This window comes from Haliaeetus albicilla, chromosome 25, assembly GCF_947461875.1.
Source record: "Haliaeetus albicilla chromosome 25, bHalAlb1.1, whole genome shotgun sequence".
NCBI lineage: Eukaryota > Metazoa > Chordata > Aves > Accipitriformes > Accipitridae > Haliaeetus > Haliaeetus albicilla.
The window spans coordinates 17601182-17623905 of NC_091507.1; the positions used below are offsets into that span (position 1 = coordinate 17601182).

A 22724-nucleotide genomic window follows, 5' to 3' on the forward strand; every position below is an offset into this window, starting at 1 on the left:
TTCCATGTGACTCCTTGTGAAAAGGGAGTCTCCATCTTCTTTGTAGCCACCCTTTAAATACTGGAACATGATAATAAGGTCTCTCCTAAGCCTTCTTTTCTCAAGGCTGAACAAACCCAGTTCTCTCAGCCTATCTTCACATGGCAGGCTTCCCAGTCCTTTGATCGTCTTTGTGGCCCTTCTCTGGACCCTCTCCAGCCTGTCCACATCAGTTTTGTATAGCAGGGACCAAAACTGAACACAGTATTCCAGGTGTGGCCTGACAAGTGCTGAGTAGAGTGGGATAATGACTTTATCTCTGCTGGTGATGCCCTTGTTGATACAACCCAGCATCCTGTTGGCTTTCTTTGCTGCAGCAGCACGCTGGTCACTCATATTGAGCTGCTTGTCCACCAGGACCCCTAGGTCCATTTCCACGGAGCTGCTCCCCAGCTGGGTAGATCCCAGCCTTTGCTGCACTCCTGGATTATGTTTTCCCAGGTGCAAGACCTTACATTTGTCTTTGCTGAAATTCATAAGGTTCTTGTTAGCCCACTCTTCCAGCCTATCCAGGTCTTCCCGCGGGGTGGCTCTCCCTTCCGAAGCGTCCATTTCCCCACTTGGTTTGGTATCATCAACAGACTTCTTCATCAGGCTACACTTGATCCATCATCCAGATCACTTTTGAAGGTATTAAACAGCGTTGGGCTCAATATCGATCCCCAGGGGACCCCACTTGTGACAGCTTGCCAGTTTGAACAGGAGCTATTGACCACCACCCTCGGGGTGCAGCCTGTCAGCCAGTTCCCCACCCACCGCACGGACCACTCGTCTAGACCGTAACGCATCAGTTTCTCTAGGAGGAGGCTGTGGGAAACCATATCAAAAGTCTTGGAGAAATTCCAGTAGACCATGTCCACCACTCGCCCCACATCAACCGAGCAGGTTACTTTGTCGTAGAAGGCAATCAGGTTTGTCAAGCACGATTTGCCCTTGGTGAATCTGTGCTGGCTTTTCCCAGTCATGTGCTTCTCATTTGACTTGTGATTGCCCCCGGGAGGATTTGTTCTGTAACTTCGCCAGGGACTGAAGTAAGACTGATGGGCCTATAATTTCCTGGATCCTCCTTTAAGCCCTTCTTGTAGATGTGGGTGACATTAGCCTTATTCCAGTCTTCTGGGATGTCCCCTGATCTCCACAACTTCTCAAAGATTATGGAGAGCAGCCTCGCAAGGATGTCAGCCAGCTCTCTTAACACCCTCGGGTGGATATGGTCAGGCCCATCGATTTGTAGGGATCAAGCTCCTGTAATAGTTCACATACCAACTCTTCCTTCACCGATGGTGGATCTGTGTTTGCATCAACCTGGATTTCTGTGCCCAAGGTCTGGGGCCCAGCAGCGCTGGTAAAGACAGAAGTGAAGAAAGTGTTGAGAGCCTCTGCCTTTTCAGGGTTGTTGGTGACTAATTCACCTCTCCTGTTTAACAGTGGGCCAGTATTTTCCTTCTGTTTCTGCTTGTTGTTTATGTACCTGAAGAACCCTTTCTTGTAGTTTTTGACATCTCTGGCCAATTTCAATTTGAGCTGAGTTTTTGCTTTTCTAACTGCATCTCTGCATGCCCTGGCAATGCCCTTGTTCAGTCCTTTGTAAACAAGGGAATACTGAAAATTCTGTTGTTTCATAGACTTGGATTTCAGGCAAATGTATTTTTCATTGTCATAATGTGAATATATTTTTATATGTTACTAGAAAGGATTGTTTGCATACTCTGTATGAATACGTGTGTGCATTTCTGCATATATATATGTATTCTATGATAAGTAGGATTTTATGATGCTGTTACAAGAAAAAAATAGCTTATATTATTTAAATAGCCGTGGTATTTGGTTTCAGCCTCACCTACAGGGCCTCTGTAAATAGTACTGTCTTACTGTCTGAATGGGTAAATCCACCTACTAACATATGGTCTCTCTCTTTTTATGCAGAGTGACCTTTGGTCATGCGGCATTACAGCCATAGAGATGGCAGAAGGAGCTCCCCGTAAGTGATACGTGTGCTTCTCCAGTGGGCTGATTAAGACTGAAACGTATACTTGGGAGATGCTGGTTGTAATCTAAGCCTAGTTTTGAGGTTTCTGAAAGTATCCTCATGTTATTTCTGTTCTCTTTGGTTTTGCCTGCCCTATAAATATAAAATTCCATAAATAGCAGTGCTTTTGATAAAGATAGGATTGTGTTTAAACACTACAGTGCAGACTGCAGTAATTTAATTTCTATAGCAGGAATATTTGGAAGCTAATCGAGTGTCAGACTTCCTTCCTCTGGGTAGTATATTGTGTTTTGGAGTTGTGTCCCAATTTGTGCATGGCCTGGCCTGGGATGCTGAAACCTCAGCCAGGGAGAGGGCCACTGGGGTCTGGAGAAAACTGACTTTAATGAAAAAAGCATCTGTAGCAATTGTTTCTGTGTTGGCTTTCTGTCGGTCTGGGTAATGCTAACATTGCTTTTCCTTTTGTTTCCATTCGTCAGTGGGCGGTGTTGATCTTCCTTAGTAGTGACATGACTTAAACTATAAATTTGTCTTGAACACAAAGTATTGAACTTAACGCTCCCTGCTTGAGAATGCTTATCAGTTGTTATGGGTATTTCTGAGAGAGAAACCTGGAAACCAAAAATGCACAACTTTTTATAGCTTATTTTCCCCTCACATAGTTATTCTTTCTCAGTATCAAGGTAGACAGCAGATATGTGCAAGGAGGACAGAAGGATTTAAAAAGAAAAGAAATTAGGCATGATGTTTTGGCTTTTAATGATAATTTTTATGAAAGTCCTTACTGAACTAGCAAATATGCTTACCCTCACCCCCAACTGGAGCTCTGTATTTAAAAAATAATAGCCCAACGTACCTAAGAGTGAGGTAATTAATTTTTTTTACGCATAAACAACCACCACACCACAGCCCAGTTTGAAACCTCTGTCTTTGAAATAATCATGTTGAAATAAAGTATTGATATTTTTCTAGGTAAAAAATGGTCATTTCATTATAGCTGCTGCCTGATTTTTTTGTTGTTGTTGTTGTTAATAATGTAAAATTTATAAATTGAATCGCAACGCTCTTGTTTTGATTCACGTTTTAGGAGGTCTTATGGTTTGGGGTTTTTTTTTTCCTTCCTAATTGCACGTTTGCATGAATGCCCACGTGAGAGCTGCTCCCAGGACACCTCAGCCAGCGCTTTATCAACAGTGTTTGAGCTGCCACTTGACCTCCTTTTTGCTGTACCTTTTTGTTCAGTGCATTGGGCTGCCTGGATGGCTTTCAATTAAAAGCTGTGTCTATGAGTTTTGTCAGCCTGGAATTGGACAATAATATTTTTTCATTTCCAAACCGAAGCAAGGCTTGGCCCCTCTTTGTGTAAAAGCACAAGAGGGGCATTTGAGAAGTAAGCAAAGATCCAATGTAAATGCTGAACAGGTCTGGCCTTGGTCCGTCCTCTGGCATGTGGGCTCTGCCTCCGCCTCCAGCGGCAGCTGAAGAATCCACCTCGAAGCTTGGTGGTCTGATGGGATCCACAGGCATCCAAGAGGCTTCTCTGCCAAGGCTGTGGCCCCCTATTTCTGAATCCAGAATCCTCTCCACATCAGTCTGTTTCTCCTGAATTTCTGTTGTGTGGAAAACATTACCTGTTCCTGCAGTGACCATTCAGGCGGAGACTGATGGTGCAAGAGGTCAAGCATAGGAAGACGGTTAAAACAGAGGATTTGCTTCTAGTGACCTTTCTTGGGTGACCTTTCTTGGGCAGCCTTTCTCCCTGCCTCCCTTGTTTCCCTGCGTTGGCTCTGCCTTGAAGCTTTGTTATGGAACAGGAGGAAAGGCTGTCCGGCAGAGATCCTGGACTCCCGCTAAGTGTCAGCTGAAACCAATGGGACTTTTTTTGACAAAAGTCTTGGGTTTGCTTTTCAGTCCTGCAGGGAATCCTTTTTTTGACAAAAGTCACGGGTTTGCTTTTCAGTTCTGCAGGGAATCCTTTTTCTGATACAGACCCTTCCATGCTTCAAAACTGTCAGGCCTTAGAATAAAGAAAATCTCCAAATCGGGAGAGTAAAAATGAGGCGTCCTCCGTAATGGGAAAGAAGGGCAGGTGAAGGGAAGTTTGTATGAAATAGTAACTGTGTCATTCTTCCCTTCTGCCATCATCGTCTCCCAATATTTTATTGACCAGAATGTAAGTTAGGTCATTTGGGGCCAGAGGAGGGCCATGCACAGATGTTGCCATCATGATTGATTCTGAAGGTTATTCCATGCCTTGATCTCTCTCTTTTTGGGGTTGCCCTTGGCACATTGATCTGTGGAATTGTCGTCATTTCAGGCTAATTCTGTTTAGCTGTGTTGCTGTCTGCATATGCGGTCAGGATGGTGGGAATAGTTGTGGAAGCTGAAGCCATGGTATTGACAGAGAACAACTAAGCCAACATCTGTATGTTTCTTTTGTTGTTTTCTTTTTCTTTTTTTTCGTTTTCTTTCCTTCAGCGCTTTGTGACATGCATCCCATGAGGGCACTCTTTCTGATACCCAGGAACCCTCCCCCACGGTTAAAATCCAAGAAATGGTATGTATTAGTTCTATCTGGTTTGTAGCCCTTTTTGTAGCATGATGTTTTCTTGTGTCTCATCGCATGCTGTTTTGTTACTGCTTCCACAGAACTGTAAAGCAATTTAAGTTAGCAAATATCACCCTGCTATCTTCTGTGCCACTGAATCAAAACATGAAATAGAAAGTGTGTGTTGTTTATTTAGTTCTGCTTGTCCCAAAGAAATTTTGTCTCAAATTGTGTGAAAACAAAAACCAACCTTTTTTTCTTGACAGAACAGCATCTGTATTAAGGTGACAAATGGATCCATATTTTAAAAAATAAACTCCCACAGCACTCTTAATATGCAGTATGTTTTCTCAGATGGATCGTAACACAGAAACAGAACAGTACTATAGTGTTCTAGTTGCTAAGTTGAAAGGAGCTATTAAAGCTAATGAAGGCTTTTACTATAATTATTGTAAACGATTGGAATTGAGCGTGCGCTTCTTGCCAGCTGAGAAGAATCCATTAGTATCGGAGGATTTCCTCCTAGTTACTGGTTACAACTGGCACATATGAAACAATACTCCCTAGAAAGAGGTTTCGTATAGATTGAATGTGATCACAGGATGCTGTGATCCTGTCAAAATAATGAAGTGATTTGACTGCCTGTTCAATATCAACATAATATAAACTTGGCTTGCTTGCTGGGCTTGGTCTTTGCCTGGATTGACTTATTTATGCACTTGTACTGTCAAGGCATTCCTCTCCCTCTCTCATACTTGCTTTCTGCATATGTTAAAGGAATAGAGATGCATGTACAGTATTTGCATAAGCCTTTCATTAACCTTTTTGTTTAGAATAATAGCACTTAAGGTGTGAGGAATAAAAAAACCCTCAACAAAGTTACCTTGAATTCAGCCTCTTAGATTACAGTAGGAAAGCGAAGCAATGGATGGAAACTGTTGTTTTTACACTTAACCATGTAGCAGAGGTGTTTGCTGCCCAAGCACAGGAGCAGGCTGAGAGCACCTAGAAATCAAAAAGTGACTCTGGCCAAAGCCGGTGCTGCTGTGGCTCAACTGTTTTGATAGCGTGCTCAGTGGCAGGTTATGAGAAAATAGGACAAATGATGAAAAAATGCAGTTTTGAATATTTCCATTATTGGCTTTTTGCAAGGCGGCTTGTTGGTGACTTCTATCTGGAGAGGTCCTCTTTCAAGAGTTCAAATGAAGTGCAAATTTAGGAAGGTGGTGGTCCAGCTTAGCTAATTCCCATACTCTGTCACTTCATGTGGTGTGCAGGAGCGGCTCAGTTCAGTTCCTGCCTTTAAATTATGTCAGTAAGAATTTGACCCCAAGTGCTTGTGTTGAACAGACAACACTGTTCAACACCCACCTATTGTTCTACGAGGATTTTTTGTGTGTGGCTCTTCAGGTAAAAACCAAAATAATCTTAAATTCTCGCAGACCTTTCAGCGAGCTCAGGTGCGTACAAAGGCAGCGCGGTGCTGCTTGTGTCAGGGGAATGTTGGCCGCGCTTCTTGCGGCTTTTGGTACGGCTTTTCTGAAGTAGACGTGCCCTTAGATAGCCTGGGCAGGTGGAGACACACCAGAGCTGCCCTGCCTGTGCTCCAGGCAAGGTGGATGCTACCCAGCTCTGGTCCAGAAGTAGCAGAGCTGGGTTTGCATGATTTGCCTTCACTAATAGATCCTGCCTTTCAGGGCAATTATGCCTGTGAAAGAGGGGACATAAGCACTGTGGCATAAGGCTGTGCCCAAGCACTGCAGGTATGTTGGTATCGCCCTGTGTCCATCCAGCCCAGTGCTCAGCTCTGTTTAGGATGCACACTTGCAGACAGCGCTTGTACCATCCTCTGGGACGTGATGCTCTTTGAGGAAAGGAATTAGACTTTGAGGAAGAACAGAAAAAATGTTTGAGCTGAGTTTTACCTGTGATCTTGTTTTGTTTTGTTTTGTTTTGTTTTCCCTCCCTGCTTTTTCAGGTCAAAAAAGTTTTTCAGCTTTATAGAAGGTTGTCTAGTGAAGAATTACATGCAGCGACCTTCTACAGAACAACTCTTGAAACATCCCTTTATACGTGACCAACCAAATGAAAGGCAAGTCCGAATCCAGCTTAAGGACCATATAGACAGGACCAGGAAGAAGAGAGGAGAGAAAGGTATGCAGCTTCTAAAAATCAAGTATTGCATCTTGTTAAAAATACATATTTTTGTCCTGGTTTACATTCTAAATCCCTACCCCTAGAAAAGCTCCCAACAACCCAAACCCTTGAAAGGTTCTTTTTTAATTCATCTTTTGACTATCAGCAGGCTTTTAGGTTTTGTTCTGTCCTCTACAGAGAAAGTATCGGTTTCAAGTGTCTTATTTTCAGATAAGTTAAATTTACTCACTTCTGGGCCACCACCTCTTCCATACAAGCATTAAACAGTATTTAGGAGGATATTGGCATATGTGCCTTTCCATTTTTTGGCCTGTGGTAGGTTCATTCCTGGAATCGTGCCATAAATCAGACTCACAGGAAATAACCTATCACAAAATCTATGGAGCAAATGTCTTGGGCAGCCTGTTCTCTTTATTCAGGTGGTGCCAAGGTTCTCCAGGTGTCTTGTCTTACATATAAAACCTGGTGTCATTCAGGGAATTCGCTGAAAGTCTGCTGCAAAGCACTGGGCTGCTTTACAAGTTGGGAAGATGGGCTTGCATATGTAGAATGAGTTCTAGGGTCTGCAATAGATCTTCTCACTGAAGGGGATAGGAACTGCTTCACTAAGGCGCTACTGCGGCTCCCCATTGTCCTAAAATTGAAGATAAGCCCTATCTACACCTTTGTTTCCTTCCTGTTAGATGAGACAGAGTATGAATATAGTGGAAGTGAGGAAGAAGAGGAGGAAGTGCCTGAACAAGAAGGAGAGCCAAGGTAATAATTGCTTTTGGGAGGGCTCTGGGCAGTCCATGCCAAGTGAGTGTAAAGGTCTATGACTATAAATCAGGAGCGTGCTAAATTTCTCTCTTATTAAGTGCACGCACAAGCCACACAAGCCACCCAAAGGGTTTGAATACCTATTCTGTGACTGCTAAAGATTTTAAAGCTCCCCCTCATATGGCTTAGAGCCAGCGAGGTCTGGATGGAGGGAGATTTATGGCAAATACGATTGGTCAGGGGCTCCGCAATGTCAGAGTTGGTCCTTATTTTCCTTGGCCTCATTTCACGCCTTCCACTGAGAGCGTGTATTTGACATGCATCCAGTGTCTTCGCTCTGAAAGAAACGAGATTAAAATTTAACATCATGCTATATTTTATTAATGTCCCCCTGCTTTGGAAAAGGTATTTAATGGCCCATCAGGCTTTATTGTACAGGAGGCTTTAACTTCCTCTTGTTGCAGTTCCATTGTCAATGTGCCTGGAGAATCAACCCTCCGACGTGATTTCCTGAGACTGCAGCAGGAAAACAAGGAACGGTCCGAGGCCCTTCGGAGACAGCAGCTGCTGCAGGAGCAGCAGCTCCGCGAGCAGGAGGAGTACAAGAGGCAGCTGCTGGCAGAGAGGCAGAAGCGCATCGAGCAGCAGAAGGAGCAGAGGCGGCGGCTAGAAGAGGTAGAGACAGGAGGCTGGAGCTCAGGGAGCTAAAAAGCCCCTTTTCAGCTTGTGTTTCCCATTCCCATGCCCGTTTAAAAAGAGTTCCCTGTAGCCCCAGCACATCTCAGCAAAGAAAACAACATGTGCAAATCCACTGGCAAATGTAGAGCAAAGCACTTAAATGCATGTCTGGCTACTTGAATGTGAGCCATCTTCCGAAGCATTTGAATATCCACCACCTCCTATGGAGCAACAGGAGCCAAAGCGGGGTTGTTTGAAGGTATTTGGGGGGAGGCTGTGTCTTGGTCTCTGTTCCAAAGAAGAGGCAACATGTCTAGACTTTAGGTAGCTGTAGAGAAGGGGAGACATTAATTATTCCCAGATGGATTTTTTGTTAAAATTTTTTTTTTTTTTAAATGGGCAGTGCCTCAAGATTACTTTTTTGGGGGCCATGACCATGCTTCAAATTTCCCTTTAAAGCTTTCTCAAATATCTGTGTTTGGCATTCATTCATGGTAGGTAGAAGCCTATTTTTTTTATGTACTACTCTCTTATGCATAGTAGCCTGATGACTAAAAGCCACCTGGATTTATAAAGATGATGTATAAATCAGTGTTAAAATTATAATTCTGCAAAAAATTACAAATATTTAAATCATACTTTTGTGATATGGTAAGTATGCAATTTGCGTACACTACCTGCAGATAAAAGAAAATGAATGTGCATGTACAATATTGTTCTGTCATGCTTTTCACCTCCAAAGATCTCGTGTTCGTTTATGTAGATGGAATATGCAGTGCAAGCTTCAGAGGTGGGAGGATTTCAAAACAGTTTTTCAGAGCTGGGTATGACACAGAGCTGAAGTGAAACCAATCCTCTGGCTCCTCAGGAAATGCAGGGTCAAATTCCAGTCGTCCTTAAATGACCTGTTGCTTGAGTCGCTGTTTCAACTGTTCACTGAGCAATGATGGAAAAACTACACCCAGTCTGCCTTTCCAAATCCTGGTAATGTTTAACGAGGATGCAACCAGGACCAAATGTTGATTTGCATCCCGTGACGTGTTTACATAACAAATAATACAAAGTTCCAAATAGCTTTCCAGGTCACATTACGCTCCTTATCCCTCTTTTTCAATGTGCAAGTGAGTTCAGTGCTCCTATAAGGAGGGATTGGTAGCAAAGACTCAGCCACACGTGAAGCTAGGAGGAGGGACGAGGGGGAGGCATATAAACTCCATTTCTCTTCTGTTTCTTCCCCACCCTTCTGAGGGTGCCAAGATAAATATTGTAGTGCTTCCAACTGTTTTTAGACTGGCTCTGTAGCGATTTTGGGGGGGGGGGGGGCAAATAATAAAAAGAGGCTAGGAAAAGATGAAAATAAAATATTTTATTGATGGGCGAAAGTTGAGATACCGCTTAGCCTCTAAAATTTTTCTTAGTATGGGAGTCAATGCTTTCTTTTAAATGCTCCTTTAATCTCTAAGGTTCTGCAGGAGGTACTTTTTTGGTGAGGAAGGGGATTACGATGAAATTATCTAGGTCATTTAACTTTAGTAATCAGTGCAGCTCTTAAAATCTGTAATTTCTTTTTAAAGAAATCTGTAAATTCTTTTTAAAATAAAGGAGGTGCTGCTGTTAATAGTGGAAACAAAGCAATGCACCTTTTTGCTGTACAGGGTTGAACTTTTTGGGGATGTTGCAGAAATCATAATTTAATGAGCAATTAAAAAGAAACAGCAGTTACCTGAAAGTTATGTTTAATCAGTCCTGCTTTAGAAAATACAAAACAAAACTAGCAACTTCCGCAACCACAAGATGGCATGTAATGTCAGTTGATGTATTACTGAATAAGGTTACACAGTAAACCATGTAAAGTTTGTAAGAGAAAAGCTTTTACCTTTTATTGAGTCTATACCCTCTGCCTGGTTCCGTTGGAGACATAAATATGAATGATGAACTATAAAGGTTTTCTTTTGCAGGTGATGAGGCGGGCGTATTATTATTAAAGTGAATTAAAAAAAAGGCTCATATTTAGCTTTCAGAAAAACCCACTTAGTGCGTTGGATCTTGCGTTGGAAAAATGTATGATCCCAAGTGATTTTTAACAAAACAACAGCCAAAACAAGCTCTTTAAGATGGGGGAAGAGTGGTAGACACATATTTAGATAAACATCAGTGTTGTGACACAATTGAAGGCCAAAATATTGAAATGTTGTCACTTTGTCCTTAACTCACCCCCCCTGTTTTGATGAAGCCAGTAAACAATGAAGAGCTTGGTAATGTGAGTTAAGATTAGTGTCAGGCATTGTGTCTCTGGGCTTCCATTGCTTTGCTGATATTTTTGCCAAATCTTGCTTTCTTGTAATTTTTCCTTGTGTAAAGTAAGTGTATGTTTGGATATACCTGTTTAACATTCTTTGCGAAGAATTTTATGCATTAGATAATCTCCCTGGACAAGTTGCTTGTACTTGCCCCCTCCTTCTCCCCTCCCTCCCCCCTGCTTCCTAAATTAAAATTGAGGGCTTGTTCTTACAATGCTGGCACAGAGCCTAGACAGTTTTGACCAAGACTGCAACAGGAACGGTGTTTAGGACATCTGCCAAAAACTGTAATTCTCAGCAGTATTAGGGAAGAGATTACTTTTTAAAAGGCATATAGGTGACTTCTAAAACTCATTGTTGCAGGAACCTTATAATTTGCGTATTATCGAGGACGTGGAAATGATAACGTGGTCAAAGTATAGAAAATTACCTGAAACATTTTGGGAAGGGAATTATTTGTCCTTCCCCCAGCCCCCCTTTAAAAATCATACGAAGTCTAGTTGCATAAATATCAGCTATATGACATATAATTGTTTAGATAGTTAAGAAATCTGAGCTGTTCCCGGCTGTTCTAACATGTGTCTATGTTTCTGTTCAGCAACGTGGAGACACTGGTGCTCGGTGTGATGGGTGTCGAAAGGCATTTGAATTTGTACTTTGCAAAACTGAGTCTGGTTTGGTTAAATTCAGAATTACCTGTGGTGGAACCCCATTCTGGGTGGACCTCCACTGTTCAGGATAACTTCATTAAATGGTGTCTCTGTCCCTGGTTATGGGAACCCGGGATGGATGTTTTTGAAGTGGTAGGTTATAGCTCCATTGGCAAGTCATATAGTCCTGTAGAAGCAGATTTGTGGAGCACAATAATTAAAGTGCTGAGGACCCAAAGACTTCACTCCACGTGTTTAAAGACAGGAGGAGTTTCTTTGGATTAGCTGAGGTCTAGACTGTGTGCCTGCTTGTGGTTGGAGTGCATCTGCCTTTTTAATTTCATCCAAAAGGAGTGGTTGGCACTCCAAGACATCTTGAAAATATGAAACAAAACTGGATAAGTGGAGATGATTGGATGATTCACTTCAAAAGAGCACTCCTCATCTAAACGAAGATGCTAATGTTGGGGTACCTGCAGGCGATTTTTGCCAGGGCTTCGTTTCTTTTACAGAAGGGGAGATTGTTCATATCTACTTCATTTGAATCGCTTGCACTTTGGATTGGTACTGAGTAAGAAGTTCTACTTCTGGTTTATCTCTACTGTGGGCAAAGCAAAAGTCTCTTTATTAATCTTTCCAATCCTCTTCCTAAACTGCTACCAGGCTACCTAATTCTTTGTGAAAGAAATCATTAATATATGTATTTATCAACCTTCATCTGAATATAAGGAATAATATTTTATTAATATACAATTAGAGGATCTATATTTATCTTCAGCATTTCGCTGTATGAATGAGGTCCTGAATGTGTTGGTATACACCAACTGCATGTGTAGTTGCATTGCCCCCTCCTGGTAAATCATGCTCTACTGCATCATTTTCCAGTTTGGAGATGGTGGCTTCCATTATGAGGTGGTCATTAATGTACTCTAAAACCAGACAAGGAACCAGAGTATTGACACTGTATTTTCTGCATGGTTTTTTTTGTTGTTGGCGTAGTAATGCCAATTTTGTGAAATGCAGTACTTTGAGGCAGTATGGGTTCTGTCAAAATCCTGGTTTGGCATCTCTGAAATTTCTTTGAAGCGTTCCTGCCCTTACCTTCTGGTGAACAGTTATCTCCTTGAAAATAAGCTTACCATCTGACATGTACGAGAAAGTTGGTAATGCCATATCCAGCTAAAGAAGATCTGGATGTGCATCCATAATTTCAGTGAATCCAGATCTCTCTACCTGCTGTCTGTTGGGCAACAGTGTTTTATATCAGGCCTTTTTTGTAGTGCATGATAAAAATTACATTATCTAAAAATCACACTTACTAAAGTCAGAAGCACAAGTTTTATAATCAGAACTGACATTGGTTTAAGCTAATGTTTTCCCTGTCCCTCTCCTCTCCTTTGGGCAAGCCTGAGGAACACGGTGACCAGGGCATTGGTGGAAGAGTTGTTAGAGGCAGTCAGGAAGGCAACCTTGTGCCAACAGAAGGATGGTAGGAAGTCAGCTAAAGGGATGCTTCCGAAGACAGCTTGGGTCAACGACAGCTTGCCACCAACCAGCTTTGCTATCGCTTTGACAAGATGTAGACTAGGACCCAAGAGATGCTTGTCACTGTAGGTTTCCTTTCCCTGGGCTTTTTAAAAGTAAATTCCACTTCGTTAGCAGCCAGTAGTTCGATGCTCAGGTTTCAAAGGCCGCATGCAAAGGAAGCGAAGCCTTTCTCTTACGGCTAGGGCTGGGAATAAGCAGATCGTGCGGGGTGTTTGTGCGGGCTCCTGCAGCGCCAGGTGCCTCCCTTGCCACCCGCCTGGCGAGGGGCTGAGGCGCTGTCTGGTGGGAAGGCAGAAGCGATGCCGAGAAACCCCACCTCTCTGTGTACTTTGGCGCGCAGACAATAGCACATTTGTGCTTTGGAAATTTGACTTAAATGCACGCTGGTGGCAGAGAATCCTTTTTTTTTTTTTGTGTCTGCTTTTGCTGGGTAATAAGTATCTACTGTTGGTGCTGAGCTAGCAGTCTGGCTCGAGGTTTGCTTAAAAAGCTCATCTTTTAACAACTGATTTTGTTTATTTCATGATGCCATGGGAAATCAGCTCTCAGTCAGTTTGTAACTTATTTTTCTCATATTAAGTTCAGTTATTTCTAATTACTGCTGAATACTTACGCATTGATTGAAGAAGCAATGAATTTGTTTCATCCAAAAGACCTAAGCTCTGCACATCTTCCTTGTAGTGAGAATGATGCCATCCCAAGATCTGCAATATATCTACTTAACAATGTCAACACAATATTGTTAGACAGACAGGTTTCGTATGTTTTAAGAAGTGTTTGAGTTGATAAATGTGGCTATTAACCAGTCAGCGGTGTGCTGTCTCTTGCATCCTCAGGGCAACAAAATTGTTGTACTTCACATCTTAGTTTTCTTAAACAAAGAGCCTGTCAGACTTGATTAGCCAAGAAGCATCTGAATATATTGACTTAAATATCAAAATTGTTTGACACAGATGCCTATATTCAGAAATAAAAGTGCCTACTTAATCCTTTTACAGTGCTTAAAAAATGAAGGAGGGGAAGCAGTGAAACCTATGAAATGCACCGTGTGCCATAGCTGCCTTGCAGCACTTTTGCTATTTTTCTATCTACATTCACTGAAGAGAGCTTGCTTAAGCAAGAGAGAAAAGGCTGGTAGATGGATTTAGTTAGGAGAGGAGATGCAAGTGCAAGGCAGCTGTGTTTTCTGAGAAGATACAGAAAACATGGGGGAGAAAAGAGCTTATGACTTGTGGCGCAGGAAGCTGGTAGTGAACCCAGGATGATGCTATGGGCCAGGAAGGAAGGTGTCATAGTTAGAGTGGGTGTATTTGAACAGAGGTCTTCAAGAAAGTTGCATCTTTCCCAAAACTGCAGCTAGTTAAAAAGAATTGGAAAGTAGCCTGTTTTATTTAAGTACTACTAATTCTTAACCATCTTTTTTTTTTCCCCCAGTGTTTCTTCTCCACTGTCATGTCAGTATTGATTCCAGAAGATGGAAAAGGCTGTTGAGCTTTCAATTACTTCATAGTCACGCAGGGTAATGGGCCAAGCAGAGAAAGCTCATCCTGTGAAGTAACACAGGGAGTGTAGATTGGCCTTTGCTTGTTCAGCTGAGCACAACTATCAAATGCACACCGGTAACTAGATTTGTGAACCCAAATAAAAGCTCAGTCTGAGTGCTCTTGCAAGAGTACTTGGGGTGCCTTAGGACTAGCAAATCTGTGGCAGCTTTGCTTCAACAGAAATTGGTGATAGTATTAATCTTTACCTAAATGTGAAAAGGAGTAAACAATGTAGGTTTTCATTTTGTTCTTGGGATTAAATCTGAGTGTGCTTTCTTTGGTTAAAATTTCTTCTATAATTTTTCAGCATATTATAGAAATCTATAATGGAAGTAAATGTTGTAGAGATATTCCCAGTTGATGGTTGAACAGGAGACAGCTGGGTCTTTTGACGCTTAGGCAGTTGTGGGAGGCTGCCTGGGATTTCGAGGTAGGTGGAGTAACTGGATGCTTCTGTAGAAGTGCGGGAAGAGTTGGTCACGACTGTATGGGCATTTAAAATGTCTCCTCTGAAGTCATACGTGGTGCTCTGTAGACAGAAATGAGTCAGTTCATGCTTTCTAGAGCTGTTTTCCAGGTTCTTTTCAGACTTGAGCAGACTTATCAGCACCAGTTTGTATTTGGGTCATGCATGGAAGCTTATCTGCGTAAGTGTAAAAGCTTAGCTCAGCTGGTTTCCACTTTTATATACAGGTGCTTTTGATGTTCTGGGAGGGGCTAAGGTGCTGTTGGTCAGCCTTCCTTCTCTTAGGCAAAGTTTAGGGCAGTGCGTTAAATTGAGCTTGGTTGTTGGACCAACACCACCAAACTCTTACCAAGACCATGAATTGTGTTAAGAGAGAAGCTGCTTACCGAAAGCTCAGATAGTTGTCATTTGAGTTTTAGCTGATTCAGTGGGGCTGATAATTCCCTTTTGGCAACATTTAGATAATGTGTTGAAGTCAAGGAAATTGTCACTCTGAGTTCAGCTGTTGTTCAGAGATTGAGATTTCAGTGTGAGCCTCTCTTGAAGAGCAGCAGTGAGCTTCCACACCTCGGTTGTCAGGAATATGGTACGTGACTTTGTGTGTGTGCGTGAAGAAACCAGAGAGTAAGCAAGGCTGCTCTTAGGGATAGTTGTGTGCTGGGTATGAGTTAGTTTCCTGGTGGAACACTTGCATAAAATGTTTTGTCACTCAGTTGCAGAGCTTGCCGGTCCTGGTAAATCCCTCTCTTCACAGCAGCAAACAACCCCACCTCTTTCTTTGATAACAACAAAAGTAAAACTTTGTGGTTTCTTTTCCCTTTTTGTAGCAACAAAGAAGAGAACGGGAAGCTCGAAGGCAACAAGAGCGTGAGCAAAGGCGGAGAGAACAGGAAGAAAAAAGACGTCTGGAAGAAATGGAGAGGAGGCGTAAGGAAGAGGAAGAGAGAAGAAGAGCAGAGGAGGAAAAGAGGAGAGTAGAAAGGGAGCAGGTGAGTCCATGATACAGATGTATGCGCAATAGGTTTGTTTCTTCTAAATTCCAATTTAATTTTTTAAAAATTAGTAAGCCTAAAGCAGCTTAGAGGCAACCTAACGCTGACCCTTTCATCTTTGTTGTCTCTGACAGCAAACGCACTAACGTAGATCATAGGGCTTTATGGAAAATTCTGGCAGCCTCAATATTCCCTCAAAAAAAGAAGTCTTGTTGCGGTACTCATTCTAAATTCAGCTCACGCCCCTGGGCTTGACTAAAAACCATCAGAATTGGCAAAATCATCACTGGGGCTGAAAATCGTTTCTAGGCTTGTCTTGCTGGATCAGTGGTTCTTGCAGGACATGCCCTGTTCAGAAGGCCTCCCAGAGAAGGGCAGCTCTGTTGCGTGTCAGCTTCTGGCACCCAGAATTGGTCAGAGGCACGTCATAAACTTTGAATATGCTGAATTTGAGATGGAACCTTTGAGCTGCAGAGGGTTTTCCTTCCTAAAACCTAAATAACGCAATCTCCCTCTCTTGCTCTCTATTTAAAATCAGCTCTAATAATATATGCCAGTTCGGGCAGCAAGTATTTCTTAAGTTGTGTCAGTGTGCCCTTAATGCATTGAAAGCACAGGTGAGAAACCTTTTAAACTCTGAAATTCAGCTGCTATATTTATGCATGAAATCTGCATGTTTTAAAATCCTTTAGAGACTTTGATCAGCGTGATAATCAGGGTAATAATTACTGTGCATGTACTGCAAAATACTGATCCCAAATAAAGGGCCAAAACTACTGTCCTAGAGGCTGATTGTAAACTTCCCATTAACTTCAGGAATGCTGGTTTTGGCCTGATATACCTTAATTTTTTCTTATGTAAAGTCACTGTATTTGAGATCATTGGTAATCGTGTTACTGGGGAATTCTATTGTGTTTGTATATATTTCAAAGATTTTTGAGTCAAAAGGAGAAAAGACTAACCAATGGGAATAAATATATAGAAAATCTCTAATTACAGAATAGCAATTTGCTTTTGGGCAGACACCGGGTATTCCCCCAGCTGCTTTTTAAACCGTTGAAATGCTAATTACGCACAGTGCCAATAATGACAAATGGTTAATTGATGTGGCCAAGCTGAACCACTCTGAATTGTTTTGGTTTGGTTTTTTTTTGTTTTTTTTTTTAGAAGAAAAGACATGCCCCCTCTTAGAATTTTTGTTAACCCAAACTATGGCTCAGCCAATGTGCGTAACAACAGTATAGTGTATCTCATCAGTCTGTCACAAGACTTTCTATAGCTCCCATCGCTGTATCACTGATCCATTAATTTCTTTATACATACATTGTAAATGTGTGCGTGTGTGCGCGTGCTTGTGTGTGTGCGCATGCACATGTTACATACTTCCATTAATTGCATGATAGGACGTTACCAGCTTGGGTTTGGTGCTTCAGAGTCTGAGTTCTTCCAGGGGGTCAGGCGAAGCAGCGGATAAACCTCTCGACCTGCTGAGGCTGCGGGTGAAGAGATGGCTAGATCGCAAGAGCGAGCGAGTTTGGTCTAATCTCTGTTTTTCCTGGTGGATGTTTGTTTGTGTCATAACCATCGCATAATTCAGCAAGGCTGGCGGCGTCTGCTCAGGAGAAGCTTCTGGTGAGGGCGGCAGGGGAGACGGCAGGGCAGGTCCCGACCGCACTTGGCGGAGCCCCTCGGGGGGAGCTTGCTCCAGGTCTGCCTACACTACGCCTGGCTCTAGCTGTTGCTAACAGTTCATCGCACCAGTGCAACAAACTAATGTTTAATACAACTTGCATGTGACTTTGTATTGGCTGTGTTGAGTCGGACTTGCTGTGTTTTAACTTTCCAAAACCTTCAAGTGCATTTTGCTGCTTCTTGAAACCACTTCCAAAATACGTAAACGAGCTCTGGCCCGTGCCGGCAACGTTTGCAGGAGTGCAAATTTCAGAACAGAAGGGGCCAAAATCCGATGCTCAGGAGGCAGGGCTTCCTAAATTGTTCTGCAGGCACTAATCCATCCTGAAGTGCGTTTCTCGTTAAAGCTGAACTGGGGAAGTAGCGTGTGGTGTTCCACCCAGGGGGTTCTGATGCATTCCTTTTGAATAAATTTATTGCTGGGTAATTTCTATGTGACAGGAGTATATCAGGCGACAGCTAGAAGAGGAGCAGCGGCACTTGGAAATTCTACAGCAGCAGCTGCTCCAGGAGCAGGCCATGTTACTGGTAAAGCACTGTATCTGTTTTGTTCAGTAGCTATAGGATCCATTTATCTGGCCAGTCCTAGGCTTCCCTCAGTCGGGCACAGCTGCACTGACAGTATGACAACAAAGGAGCTTGATTAAAAGGCCATTTATGCTAGCGTCGTGGGCTGACAGGCACATATGAGAAGTGCTGTATGGTCACACTGCTTTCTGGGCAGTAAGAGGAGGCTTTATGTTAAAGTGGAACAGTTCTGGTGTGGTGGTCGAGTTTCTGAACAGACCTTGGCATTCAGTGAAGAACTAGAGTGCTTATGTTGCAGATCAAAAGCACACATGATATGTAAATCCACCCCAGGATACAATGGCCTAGTGTTGGTCTAAATCACTGTTTTATGAACTTTACACTGGATTTAGTATAGATAACTCTTTTTTTTCCTTTAATAAAAATCAGTTTTGACATAACTCTCCGATCATGTCAAGCTTAGCAGTACACTCTCAACTTTCCCAACATAAGACACGTGCCATATTGGTCTAACTTAGCTCTTGGTTACACTTTAACAATGAAATAAATAAATAATAATGAAAAAAAAAGCAACAACAACCAGAAAGGTGCATTTTTAACGGGATGGATAGGGACACGTCCGCCGTACAGTCCGTGTCATGTCTTGAATTACTCACGTATTCTCTCAAAGGAATACAGATGGCGAGAGATGGAGGAACACCGACAGGCGGAGCGACTCCAGCGCCAGTTGCAGCAGGAGCAAGCCTACCTCCTGTCGCTGCAGCATGATCACAGGCGGCAGCAGCAGCAGCAGCAACAGCAGCAGCAGCAGCAGCAGCAGCAGCAAGAAAGAAATAAACAAAGCTATCATACCCCTGAGCCAAAATCCCACTATGAGCCTGCTGAGAGAGCGCGTGAGGTAAGTCCTGCTTGCGGGCAGGAATCTGCTACCTGCTCCTCTGCCCCTGCCTGTTGGCATCATCATGACTGCAGTTCTGCTATAGTACAGTTGGAGGCCAAAGTGTCACTCATACGGGGCAGGATATTTTAAAATGTTCGCCACTGGGTTCCAAACCTGAGGGCTACTTCTGAGTACTTCTGCTGCAATCATCGGAGGTCAGAGTTTTGAGGTATAAAGGGTGGAAAGAAATTCTGGTAGGCTGCAGACTGAGGGAACCTGGTTTTGGAAGCATTGTCTCAGGAAGATAATCTCATCTGCACTTCATCAGGCATGTTTTCATAGGAAGCATTGGTGCAGTTGGTGATCTGTGTCTCTGGCAAGTACTGGCGATTGGAAATTGGGAAGCACGAACCTATGAGGGATGCTTGCACACAGCACCTCTTTACATGTGGTGCTTTAGCTCTTGCAAATTTCCTTCTCGTGAACACAAACCTGGTTTTAATTAGTTTCAATTTTGAAGTGTTAAGTATTCTCCTCTGAGATCATGTCCTGCTCTTATGGAACTCTGTGGTGCTGCCTTCTTGGACTCTGGGCACTCACAGGTTGATCTGAAATCATCAGAGTGCTGTTTCTTTCAGTGAATGGTCCCCTGTCTTCACTGGTCCATGGGTAACATTGCTAAGCAAGTAACTGCCTCTTTGATGCATACTTGGCTCTCTTTCAGTGATCTTATTCTTACATTTCCCTTGAGCACCATACTGCCCACAAACCACTGGACTGGGCAGTACTGGTCAAAGCTCTTAATGGCATTCATCACCAGCATGTGAGAACTAGGTAAACACATTTTGGAATGAGAACAAAAAAATCCGTGGAGCTGTTGAACAGCTTTCAGTCCACCTTCGTCCAGTAGCACTTCATTGCCTTTGAAGTATTGCTGTTGGCGCTTGGTGAGCCCAAACTCATTTTCTTGTAGATGCTGTTGTCCAAGTTTTTCATAAACCATGTTTGTGCTATCTCATCCATTCCTCTTGGTGGTTGAAGTATCTGGTACGTCTCTGTCTCTCTCTCGGAAGAAGTTCAGACTTGTCCAGTATGTGGTGGTGCAGACATGGAACCAGCCCTCCTGACCTTGTTGCACGTTCCTCGCCCACCTCAGTGGAAGCATCGTGCCAGTCCAGCACTACTGTCCGGCCTGAAGGCTGGCTTTGGAGGGATGCAGAACTGTATCTGCTCCTCGTCTCCCATTTTCCTTTTGGAGTTGAAAAGAGGAGAAACTCCTGAAGATTCAAAGTGTTATATCCTTTAGCAGAACCACTGACTCAGCTATTTTTCTGTCATAGCCTTTTTCTTTTGTGATTGCTCTAGCTAGAAAGGAGTAAAGCGAAGGCACAGAAAAATTGTGTTAGTAGTCAGATCTTCCCAGAGATTGCTGTGTAATAGTCTTTTTAAAAAGTGTGGTAGAATTATAGCCATAATATCTCGGTGCCTGGCAGTGGGAGCAACACCAGTTAATCTTAACAGCAGGCATTATTAACTCTGATGTCATTCTTGACATAAAGTAGTGAATTGCAGTGAGTGTTCTGTGCTTCATACTTGGGGGGCATACTGCTCTCCAGAGAGTCTCCATCTACAGAGATGCTGACAAGCAAGATGATAAGCCAAAGTGGACTAACTTTCCTGTTCTGGCAAAGTCTAATGCCGATAAGGTGGTTTTTTCCCATTGCAGTAGCAATGAGGATATAAGGAAAAGGACTTCTAAGATTGGCTCTGGGAAACAGCAGGTTTGCTGAGAGCAAGAAATGAGACTTAATACTGTTTTCTGGTCCAGACAGTCAGATGACTGGAACAGGGCCTGGTTTTATCCAGCGATGCACTCGCTGTCTCCTTCCCACTTCTTGCCTGGTTTTAAGGACTTGTGGCTCATGCAGTTCATGTGCCTTGTGAAAGAAACCTCCTATCATCTACAGCTCGAGACAAGAAAGCCTGTTCCTTCAGACAGAAGGACTTGGGGCTTTTCCTTGTTCTATTCATAACAAGGAGTCTGGCCTGTTTTTTAAATTTTAAAGGATGGCTCTGTGAAGTTGAACATGGTGGTGAAAATGATTGTATGGTGAAGATGCTTGCCTCCATTATTGTTGTACTTCCCAAGACATGGTGTATTTTGTGTAGACCTGGCAGAAGCTTGTCTGCTTTTTCCCACAGGCAAACTGTTACTGTCCTCAAATTTTGGAAAGCAGAGGCAGGTTGGGTTTGTAAAGCAGCCCAGCTGAGGAGTCCTGGAAACTTGCCTCTGTCTTTTGACGTAGGTATATGAACAGCCAGTCTCTCCAGACCATCACTGCTAGGGAACAATTAGGAAACCACCCCAATACTGGTTTTGTGCTCCAGGCACAAGGGTTAAAGCAAATCTTGTGAGCAGAATCTCAACAAATGAAATCAGCCCAAGCTGCCAGTTTGATCTTTCTTTGACGCTTTGATAAATTGCTGGGAGTTCAGCATTCCTCAGAGGCAGCTCCCCTGGCAGAAACACACATGCTGCCCTGGTTCCAGCAACAGGCTGTCTTTGGAAATGGGAGGATGTTTCCTTTCTGCCTGGAGCCTCCGTCCATCTTTTGCCCTTCGTACCTCTCGCTTAGTTCACAATGCTGCGGCCTTGGAAGAGGCAGCATTTCTGCATGGGGGCCTCGCTTGATGTTCTGTTGAGGACTGAAGCACTTTCTGACTTAGTCTTCCCCTCGACAAGCTCTCGAAGTTAGTGTATGATCACTTCTACACCTCCCTGAGAACGAGAAACAAGCTGCTGGGGCTGTTCACTGCAGCCTGTGAGGTCATGTTGGGTCTATCTCCTAAGAGAGAGGATGACCAGTCCTACAGTTTCATACCTAAAGCTGAACAGCCTCCAGTATTACTGGGTAGAGAGAAGCATATCCTATCTCTTCTTGTATTGCCAAAGAGACAAATACAGGAAAGCAGATAATCAAATACCACTGGTTGAGTAAGGTGGGTAACTGCAGTAAGGGATAGCAATGGGAAATTTACTTTTATATTGTAAAGTTGTTTCTGTTTTCATATATCCTTTTTATTGTCTGTGAGGAAAATACTGATGGATAATAACTGGTCTAGGCAGAAAGAAGCCCCATAATCACCTTTCACATCTTACTGCCTGCTGTATCCTCTCTTCCTAATGTTTCCACATTGGCGTACTTGCCACTTCGGTGCAGTTCACTCTGTGTTTTACAGTGCTGGTGAAAGCGGTAGGGAAGAAATCCTGCCAAGCCCCAAATGTATTTGGTTTCTTTATGGTAAAAAAAAGGTGGTACTCATCTTCATATTTCTAGTGTAGTTGGTTTTATTGACTCCAGGCTTAACCTCCATTTATTTTGGCTTAGGTGGAGGAGAGATTTAGAAAAACTAATCAGGGCTCCCCTGAAGCACAGTCTAAACAGATGGGCAAAGTGTTGGAGCCACCAGTGCCTTCAAGATCAGAGTCCTTTTCCAACGGAAACTCAGAACCTGCTCAGCCTGCCCTGCAGAGGCCGATGGAGCCCCAGGTAAGTGCCCAGGAAAATCTTGGTGAGCCTGGAGGAAATGCAGAAGTCCCAACGTGTTTCCTTCAAATTTGCAGATCTTGGCACTTAGAAAGCCTTATGTAAAGGGTAGCGCTGTTACACAAAGCAGCTTATTCAGTAGATTTGCTCTTTGTCTGGTTTTGCTTATTTTATTGATAAACTGATGGATTTGTGGTTTTGGTGGTTGGTTTTTTTTTAATATTAGATCTAGATTTGAACTGTTGCGTTTTGTTATTATCTGTGCAACAGAGGAATGGTGGGCTAAACACTGGTGACAGTTGCAGTACACTTCTACAATTCAGAATTTGATCTGTGCAAGATATTTACTACCAAAAAGGATGCTCACGAAAGAAGTGAGCTTGCTTGGTTTTTTAAATTCTTGCA

At 43.0% G+C, this 22724-nt stretch overlaps 1 protein-coding gene across 9 annotated transcripts in view; it reads left to right on the plus strand.

The window, feature by feature from the left end:
- Positions 1 to 22724, plus strand: part of MAP4K4 (mitogen-activated protein kinase kinase kinase kinase 4) — a 383820-nt gene that overhangs the window by 329568 nt on the left and 31528 nt on the right. For 7 of the 9 annotated variants that reach the window (XM_069770099.1, XM_069770100.1, XM_069770105.1 and 4 more), the window contains 9 exons: positions 1966 to 2020; positions 4508 to 4586; positions 6556 to 6731; positions 7418 to 7490; positions 7958 to 8168; positions 15507 to 15668; positions 17805 to 17891; positions 18562 to 18789; positions 22161 to 22322. In XM_069770099.1, the coding sequence (XP_069626200.1) occupies positions 1966 to 2020; positions 4508 to 4586; positions 6556 to 6731; positions 7418 to 7490; positions 7958 to 8168; positions 15507 to 15668; positions 17805 to 17891; positions 18562 to 18789; positions 22161 to 22322 (1233 nt within the window). The remainder of the gene's footprint in view (positions 1 to 1965; positions 2021 to 4507; positions 4587 to 6555; positions 6732 to 7417; positions 7491 to 7957; positions 8169 to 15506; positions 15669 to 17804; positions 17892 to 18561; positions 18790 to 22160; positions 22323 to 22724) is intronic. The other 2 variants (XM_069770103.1, XM_069770109.1) reach the window with 1 other exon arrangement.